The 9,799-nt window shown below is 34.6% G+C and overlaps 1 protein-coding gene across 7 annotated transcripts in view; it reads right to left on the bottom strand.

The window, feature by feature from the left end:
• Positions 1 to 9,799, bottom strand: part of ZRANB3 (zinc finger, RAN-binding domain containing 3) — a 169,690-nt gene that overhangs the window by 80,622 nt on the left and 79,269 nt on the right. For all 7 annotated transcript variants that reach the window (XM_012727504.1, XM_012727488.1, XM_012727492.1 and 4 more), the window contains 2 exons: positions 5,689 to 5,860; positions 4,457 to 4,573 (listed from right to left, as the gene is read on the bottom strand). In XM_012727504.1, the coding sequence (XP_012582958.1) occupies positions 4,457 to 4,573; positions 5,689 to 5,860 (289 nt within the window). The remainder of the gene's footprint in view (positions 1 to 4,456; positions 4,574 to 5,688; positions 5,861 to 9,799) is intronic.

The following is a 9,799-nucleotide window of genomic DNA, read 5'->3' as shown; positions in this document are numbered from 1 at the left end:
CCGGGGCAGGCGGGGATCGAACTCATACGGAAGCGGCTTTAGATTCTCAGTGCTGTGCTTTAACCCGCTGTGCCACCAGGGAGGGCCTAGACTCTATTTTTTAAAAATTAAATTTATAATTTTTCAATGTTAGTATATAGAAATGCAGGTGATTTCTGTAAATTGAACATGAAACCAATGACTCTGATAGCTGGAAGTTTTCTTGGGTTGTCTATATAGACAGTCATGGACATGTGTCTTTTCCTATCAAGGTGATACTCTAGGAGAAACTAAGATAATCTTGTTAGTATTAAGTTGCATATAGGTTCTCTTATATACATGTACCATCAGTGTACCACAAAATGAATTTCCCAGCAGTGGGATGCTTCTACCATGTGATCACATGTAGCAAGGCTCTTTCTAAGTGCTACAGCTGCACTTTCAGCTTTCAAGAAGCCCCATGCCTGTTCTATATAGTGGGGTGTTTCTCTCTCTTGGTGGTAGATTGATATTGATGTTTTCTTGGTGTTAAGTACATGATGTGGGGACCATGGGTCCCCTGGTACCAACTCAATACATGGCAGGTGTTTGTTACAGGTGATACTTGGGAGTGGGACTTTCCTGGTATTTCTGCCTTTTCCCCTATGATAACGAACTATCTTGCAACTCTGGGTTGGCCTGGGCAGAAGAGAGATTCTTGCCTTTGTTCTAGAAATTACAGATTCCTGTCTTGTGTCTTTTGAGGTTCTGATCTCACCAAGGTTTCTTGCCCAACTTCCAGGAATAGATAACCAATAGGAAAAAAAAAAAAAAAAAAAAACTAGTATCTCATCTCCACTCTCATCAAACTAGAAGACAGAAATCTTTTCAATCTTTCTTTAAAAAGAAGGCATCTATGGAACCCTCCCTGGTTGCACAATGGGTTAAATCACAGCACTATGAAACTACCTGCAGCCTCTGCAGCACCAAGTTCCATCCCCTGCCAAGGCAGTTACCCACATGGCATGGTAGATCTCCCCTAACCTGCCCACTGTTCCCCTCAGCAGAGTATTTCAGTACACCTGCCTGTTTTGTTCCCCACTCTATCTCTGGTGAATCCTCTCACCTCCCCACCCCCCCGCATATCCCCATTCTTGGATGAATAAATAAACAAATCTTTAAAAAAGAAAGGCATCTATGAAAGACATAAGGAAATAGTATAATAATCAATGAATCAATGGTGAAAGATAAAATGTTTTCTACCTCAAATTGATAAGGTAAGGTCATTCAACTATCTCAATTTTAATTAAAATTATACTGTGTTTTTCAGTTTGACAGGCAATAAGAACAAATAAGAGGCATATAGATTACAGGGAGATGTAAAAGTATCTTTATATGAAAACAAATTATTATATATATATATAGAATACCCCAAAGTATTTACAGAAATATCATAAGAACTAATAAATAAGTTCAGCAAGTTTAAAGGTCAATGTATAAAAAAATCTATACAAGTTCTATATTTAACAGAAAAAAGTGAAAATTTTAAATTAACAATACTATTTATAAGAGTATAGAGAGATAAAATACTTAGAAATAAGTATAAAAAATGTATTTTAGGGTCCTCCCTGGTGTTGTAGCCACTGCAGCACAGGGCTCCATCCTTGGCCAGGGAGGTGGCCCAGGTGTAGCCCACTGATCCTTAGCAGTATATTTTGTTTAGTCTGCCTGTTCTGTTCTCACTCTTTATCTGGTGAGTCCTCTTAACCCCACCACCCCGGCCTCTGGCCTATACCCCAGTTCTTGTATGCATAAATGAATACACCTTTAACAAAAAATAATAATAATCAAAACGCTGAATGTAAAGGGGGACTAAATTAAAGGAGAGGCATACTTTTTATCAGAAGATTTATATTAAGAATTCAATTCTGGGTCCTCCCAGGCAGTGTAGCAGGTTAAAACACTGCACTAAGAAGCTTAAGCCACTTCTGCATTAGTTCGATACCCGCCTGCCCCGGAGGAGATACACGTGGTGAGGCAGACCTCTCCTGACCCGCCCGTGGCTCCCCTCAGCAGTGTACTTCATCAGTTGGCCTGTTCTGCTCCCCACTCTGTCCCTGGTGAATCCTCTCACCCTCCGCATCTCTGGCCTGTACCCCAGTTCTGTATGAATAAATAAATCTTCAAAAAAAAATTCAATTCTAACAAATAAAATCGCAGATCCAAAATAATCCCGATCAAAATTCATATGGAATCTCCAGGGAGTTATAATAGACAATACAATTTTGAAAAATGAATAAAGTAGGGGTAAATGCTATAAGACTTTATGACTTATATAGAAGCAATAATCAAACCAGGATAGTAGTTTGTAGAGTTAGATGTATAGGCTAACGAACAGACCTACATATAAATATATCCAATTGATTTTTTAAAAGAAGGTGCTAAGGTAACTCAATGAAAGAAAAACAATCTTCCCAATAAGAGCTCTAGAGTAACTGAAAATCCTTATGTTAAAATATCAATATCCAAACCAAACTAAAATAAATTTGTCCCCTTATCTTACTTTGTATCACATAAAAATTCAACTTAAAGTAACAGTAGAGCTATACAATGACAGAAAGACATAGCAGCACTTACAGAGAAAGCATAGGAGAACATTTTTGTGAATGCTGGATTAAATAAAAGTTATGTAGGATTGCAAAAGCACAAAATGATAAGCTGGACTGTTTCAGAAGTAGAAATTTGTTCCTTGAAAGATAATGTTAATAAAATAAAAACAATGAATACAGATTAGGAAGAAATATTTGAAAGACAAGTATACTTTAGATGACTTAGTTCTAAAATATATAAAGAGCTCATAACCCCATATAAGTATAGGTATGATAAGAATAGACACTTTACAAAAGAAAATGAAAGGATAAAAATCACATAAAAATAGTCTCAATGTCATTACTCATTAAGAAAAGATTAATTAAAATAATGAGATACTACTGCATACCCACAAGAACAGCAACAATTAAAATGACTGGCAATAGCACATGCTGACAAATATACAGAACAATCAACTCTTATCCATAGCAAGTAGGAATAGAAAATGGTATAATGGCAATTTTTGATAAAGTTAAATGTAAACTTTCCATATGACCCAAAAGTCTAATTCCAGCAATTTATTTAAAGGACATTAAAATATGTCCATCCAAAGACCTGCACATGATTGATTATAACAGTTTTATTCATAATGGCTCAAACTAAGAATAGCCCAAACAACCATTAGCTAGTGATAAAAAAAAAAAAGTTACATATCCATAAATGGGAATATTAAGTAATACTTTTTTTTTAAACTAATAACATACATAAAACTCTGGATAAATAGTAGAAGCCTTATGCTAAATGAAAGAAACCAGACACAATACTACTTATTATATGTCTCCATTGTTGTGATATTTTGGGAAATATAAAACTATAGTGATAAATAAGGGATCTGTGACTGCCAGGTCAGAGGGTAGATGTGACTGCAAAGATGCATGAGAGAACATTTCTGGAGTTTTACCTTGATTGTAGTAATGATTAACTAACTATACATATTTATTAAAACTTAACCACAGACACAATTTTAAAGGACAAATTCTAGTACATGTAAGCTATACTTTCACAAATCTTACTTTTAAAATTTGTTATAAAAATCCTCAAATTAGAAGGCCCTCCCCGGTGGCGCACCAGGTTAAAGCACAGCGCTAAGAAGCTAAAGCCTCTTCAGCATGAGTTCGATCCCCGCCTTGGGAGATGACCACAGCAGCCTGAACTGCCTGCTGCTCCCCTCAGCAGTAAATTTTGCCAGTCGGCCTGTTCTGCTCCCCTGTTCTGTCTCTGGTGAATTCTCTCACCGCCCTTGCATCTCTGGCCTGTACCCCAGTTCTGTATACATAAATAAATAAATCTTAAAAAAAAAACCCTCAAATTAGAAAGGGATGGGCTCCTTAGATTGTATATGTTCTACCATGCCATCAAAAAAAAGGGTAACAACAATGTGTGATGAGTCTACTTGATAGTCACACTGATTTAAAAATTCTAACACCCTCTAATTTGCACTTTTAGACAAACAGCATGAGTACATCTATCTCTGCAGGGAACTAAAACCATAATAATACCAATTAAAAATGATTGACTTAAGTAAAAAAAAGATTATTTGTAGCAATTATGTAGTGAAATCATGGAAGTAGCCAATAGTAAAGATGATAATATATACATGTTCTTTAATTAGAACACAAAAAACAAATGATACTTCCTCATCAAAGCATACTCATATATTGGAAGGGGCCAATATGTGGCCGGCGTAATGTTGTTCATTATTTTAACACCATAAACTTGAATTATGTCTAAAAATTTCTATGATAGTTAAAAAGTTAAATGACAAAGACAGGTATGACAGCATAAAAACATGAAAATACATTAAATAATGTGGGTTAAGACAAACAAATGATGGCCCAGCAATTAGTACCTTGGCAATAGCAGTTTGTTTAAACATCCGAGTAATCAATCCCATGACAGTCTCAGTGGAACCTGAACTTGGAGCTCTCCTTAATTTTTCCCATTCTTCAAAACTGGTGTTTAATTCCTAGGTAGAAGAAAACGTTTAGAAATAGAGAATTTAAAAATAACAGAATAAGTAACATAGTAATGAATCATAGCTTACTTTTTTTTTAATACAGAAAGATATAAACAAAGTCCCAAACATGCCATTGTGTTCATTTAAAAATATCAACATGGAGGCAGTCATGTGTTCAGGCTAATGACAAATGACAAGCTATGGGGCTATGGGCAGAACTCAAGCTCTTTGCTAACACCACTAATCATACAATTGCAGGGTAATGAATTTGCAGCGTAATGAATTACAGGGTAATGGATTGCAGGATAATGAAAATGTATATGGTAGGCAAAGTATTTTTATTAAAATATATGATTTTTTTAAATGAACAGAAACCCAGAAAATATTAGTAAATAAAAATGTTATATATATGGATTCTTATCTTTCTCATGCTAAAATAAGCAGACAAAATGCTACTTAAAAAAAGAGACCATAATTATTTTATCGATAACAAATTGTTCAATGTTTGTAAATGCAAAACCTAACCTTTCAAGATAAAGCAGAGCACTAAATAGTCGGTATCAGTAAAGTCATGCCCAGATTTGAAGAAATTTTAGAGAATGTATAAGCATTATAGTTCCCCAAAGTAAGTGTCGATAAGAATTAGATAAAACACAATTTGGCTTTTTAATATGCTGAACCTTACATATTAAAATATGATGACAGAGTTTTAAGATGTTAAGAATAAGCTTGTGTCCAAGTTATTCTTGCAGATAACTATTCACACTTTAAAAGTCCTAGAGCAAGAAACATAAATTCCCTTGTTAATTATTGGATTTCACACCCTACGAATATTTAGAGTTCTTAACACTCTTTTTTGCATTAGAAGTACTCTTTTTCTTTAGTCAGTAGCAATATTTTTTAATCACTGGGATACTGAATCAGTTCACATAATTTGATAACTAAAGTAAAATTCTCCTGCTCTATTCTTAAAATGGAATAAAGCCAATTCATGTGCTCTATTAATTAAATCTATTTTTAAAAAGTGGACTTTTGCTCCTGTGAAATATGAAAAATGTACAATCTTTCATTGCATAATTTAAAATAACTTAAAAAAAGACTTTCAGTCCAACAAAATTTCTCACCTTGGCTGCTGCTAATGGAAGATCAAATGGAATACGCTGTCTGATTTTTGGGGGCAGCTGGGTTAAAACTTCAGTCTTTAATCTTCTAATCATTATGTCGCTTAATAGCTGATGAAGTTCATTAAGATTTGATGCCCCTCTACAATCCCACTGAGGCCTTTTACCAAAATATCTGTTAATAGGAAGAAACAACAAGACACAAAGCTGAATGCAATTTCTCCAATTTGTTCTACCATTTTATGATAATGAGCCTATCTTTAAAGTTATTTATGAATGTAAATTAGTTTCAAAAAGCTCAGCTTCCAAAGCAGTAATGAATAAGATTGTACACTACTCGGCCATAGAAAATGCTAGTGTCTAAACCTACCATTCACACTGGGTTAAAGGAAGGCTAGGATGAAATGATAAACGGGTATTACTGGTATTTTGGGTAGGCTCACACATGGCAGTGTGTTCAGGAGCTGTAGCTCAAACTAGGCGCTATCTGCCAGTATACTAGTGGGTCTATATTACAAACAAAACACCTAAAATATTTTCCACACCATCACAGAGGGTTAATTTTCTCCACTGAGTTGTTAAAAATAGCAAATTGTTCTTTTCTACTTTGAGAACACCAATTGACAGCAAATAACCATTTTTTTTTTAAAAAAACAAACCCATTAAAAAGAGTTGGAGAGGAAAAAATTCAAGGATATGTGATTTCCACCAATGTTTACAAGACACAGTACGGATAGACAAGTGGTGCATGACTTGACAAAAGAAAGGAATCTACAATTTAAAATGCCTGTAAAAGGGAACATAGTCCAGACTTCTGAGATTTTAGGAGATAGAAACACCAAGCACTACAGAGCTTGGTGTTTCACAGATAAAATGAATTTAGGTATTAGAACTATTGGCCTAATAGCATGCCCCTACTGTTATGACAACCTACACACTGTGAGAGAATTATTAACAAAGGCAAAGTTCCTGCTCGGTTGAATTATGATTACTAATATTAAACAAGTAAGCATTTTAACAAGATTCTGATAGTATTTCAGCACAAATGTGTATCAATTTGAGAAACATGGAACTTGCTAACATTCTATTATTATCCTATGGCAATTCTGCCTAATCATTTGAGGAAATGCAGATTGTTTTTCAAAGCAGTAGGGCTAGCTTACATCCCACTAACAGAGTTCAAGGGTTCTAATTTCTCCACACCCTCACTAACACTTGTAGTTATTCAACTTTGATTCAAGTTACCCGAGTGGGTATTAAGTAGTATCTCACTGAAGTTTTGATTGACATTTTCCTAGTGAATAATGATGTCACACATTTTTTCATGTGCTTGTTACACATTTGTATACCTTTGTTGAAGAAATGTCTATTCAAATTCTTTCCTTTTTTCTAAAGTTAGTTTATGATTATTGAATTGGAGGAATTCTTTGTATTGTCTAGAAAAAGTTTCTTGTCAAATATATGATTTTCAGAGATTTTTTCCCAATTCTCTAGGTTTTTTTCCAATTGCTTAATGGTGACCAATGAAGTGAAATAATAATCCTTAGGATGCAAAATTTGCCTTACTGTTCTTTTGTTGCTCCTGGTTTTGATGTCATAATCTAAGATCTTGTGCCAAAAACAAGTATGAATTTATTCCTATGTTTTCTTCTAAAAGCGCTTTAGTTTTTGTTATTACATTTAGGTCTTTGACACATTTTTAGTTAATTCTATATACGAAATGAATAAGGGTCCAATTTCACTATTTCGCATGCCTATCATCTTGGTTCTACTTATTGAAAAGATGATTCTTTCCCTCATTCAATGGGTTTAATGTTGCTTGTTAAAAATCAATTAACTGTTGGGTCCTCCCTGGTGGCACAGCGGGTTAAAACACTGCACTAAGAAGCTTAAACCAATTCCCCATGAGTTCGATCTCCGCCTGCCGGGGAGGTGATCCACGGGGCCTGGCAGACCTCTCCTGACCCGCCTGCTGCTCCCCTCAGCAGTGTACATCGTCAATCTGCCTGTTCTGCTCCCCACTCTGTTCCTGGTGAATCCTCTCACCCTCCGCATCTCTGACCTGCACCCCAGTTCTGTATGAATAAATAAATAAATCTTAAAAAAATAAAATAAAATCAACTAACTGTAGATTTCAGTTTATGAATTATTATTTTATTCCATTATTCTAGATATTTATCCTTATGCCAAAATCACTGCCCAAAACTAAAATAAAATGTTAAAGAACCAGTACATACATACATAGTTGCAGAAGAAACTGATTGAACAAAAGTAAAGAAAAAAGTTAAAAGTAAATAATTCTCAGACATAAGGCATCAAGTTCAATATTAAAAGGAAATGGATAGTGCTCATCAAATGGGTTCCAAACTGGGCACATTTTTGCAAAATTAAAAGATTAATAAGAACAAAAAGCAATCTTACAAGCTTCCAAAATAAGGGGAATGACAAATGTAAATGAAACATGTGGAGGATCAAAAATCAGAATGGCATCGTGATTCTTATAAGAAACTGATTACGTAAGAAAATAGAGAAAAGACTTCAAATCCTGAGGAAAAACTAATTCCAACACAAACATCTATCTATCTCCAGCTAATTTACCAATTGAGAGATCATCTATAAGCAGGCATATAAGGATTTTAACAATTTATTTTTATGCCCTTAATTACTTAAGACACTTCTGAGATCCAGAAAACCATGAAGTATGTTAAAAGAACAGATGAAAAAATGCATAAGTAATGCTGGAACATCTTATCATATTAAATAGGAATAAAGCAGCCAAAGACTACAAGGACTGTACAAAAAACTCCATATTGAAGTTTGTTCCTATTTGTCAAAGGTGGTATAATTTAACCATTAATAAAGATAATAAATGAAATATACTGAAAATCTTGCATGAAAAACTCAAACAGGAAAAAAAGCTCACTAAAAACAAATTAACAAAACACAAGAATTGTACACTGAAAAATACACATCACTATATAAAGAAATTCCATAAATGCAAAGCTATAGCTGTACAGATTGGAAGAATTAACATGAAAATGGTAGAAACACCCAAATGGATCTACAAATACAATGTAATCTGTATCAAAATTTCTGCTGATAGCCTGAAATTGATAAGCAGATACAAAATTTCAACTGATATCACAGAAATTGACAAGCAGATATTAAAACTTAGATGACAACATAATAGAATAGCCAAAACAATCTTGAAAGAGAACACAGTTACAGGAATTACATTTGCCAACTTTAAAAGTAAAAGCCTTCATTGGACATGAGAAAGTACCTGCAAAACAAGCTAACAGTCAGAAAACTTGTGGATAAAAAGTATAAACTAAACATTTATCCATTTTTTTCCCAAACAAGTTAAATCACTATACCAATAGAGGAGGAGAATAATTTTCCTTATAATTGAAGAATAATAGAATATCACAATTTTGCAATGCTTGATGACTTGACAGATCATGTACTGAGTATGTTTTTCTTTTCACAAGATGAGTAACATTTTATTTATTTCTTAGCAAAATAACAGTAGTTTACCTTGTGCTTTAGAAGTAAAGGATCTACCCATGTAGGTGTTATCATACCACAACTATCACAAAAACACCCACATTATACCACCAAAATCCACTGTGCTCTCTTCCTACTTTGTTCTCATAGTTGCCCCTCCCTATCTGGTAACCACAGTTCTACAGTTAGATTGTTTAGGATTACTGGCTTGGCTTTATCTGACCCTTTGTTTTGTCTCTCTATATTCCACATATAAGTGGCCTTTGGTATTTGCTTGATATTTGTCTTTCCCCTTAAGTGTTTTTTTTTTTTAATGTACTCATATTGATAGCTGCTAATAACACAAAATGAGAATTGTTAGATATCATGGGCCTTCTACTAGAGGAACACGCTATCCCTATAAAAATAAAATTATAAAACCTTTAAGTCGGCACTCATTGGTGGCACAGTGGGTTAAAGCACAGCACTGAGAAGCTAAAGCCACTTCTGCATGAGTTCGATCCCTGCCTGCCCCAGAGGTGACTACATGGGGTGGCAGACCTCTCCTGACCAGCCCGCTGCTCCCCTCAGCAGTGTACTTCATCCATCTGCCTGTTCTACTCCCCAC

This window comes from Condylura cristata, unplaced genomic scaffold (genome assembly GCF_000260355.1).
Source record: "Condylura cristata isolate star-nosed mole 26May11 unplaced genomic scaffold, ConCri1.0 scaffold00002, whole genome shotgun sequence".
NCBI classification, from domain to species: Eukaryota; Metazoa; Chordata; class Mammalia; order Eulipotyphla; family Talpidae; genus Condylura; species Condylura cristata.
Note: the sequence above shows the minus strand (reverse complement) of the source record. Positions and strands in the feature narration are given on the sequence as shown.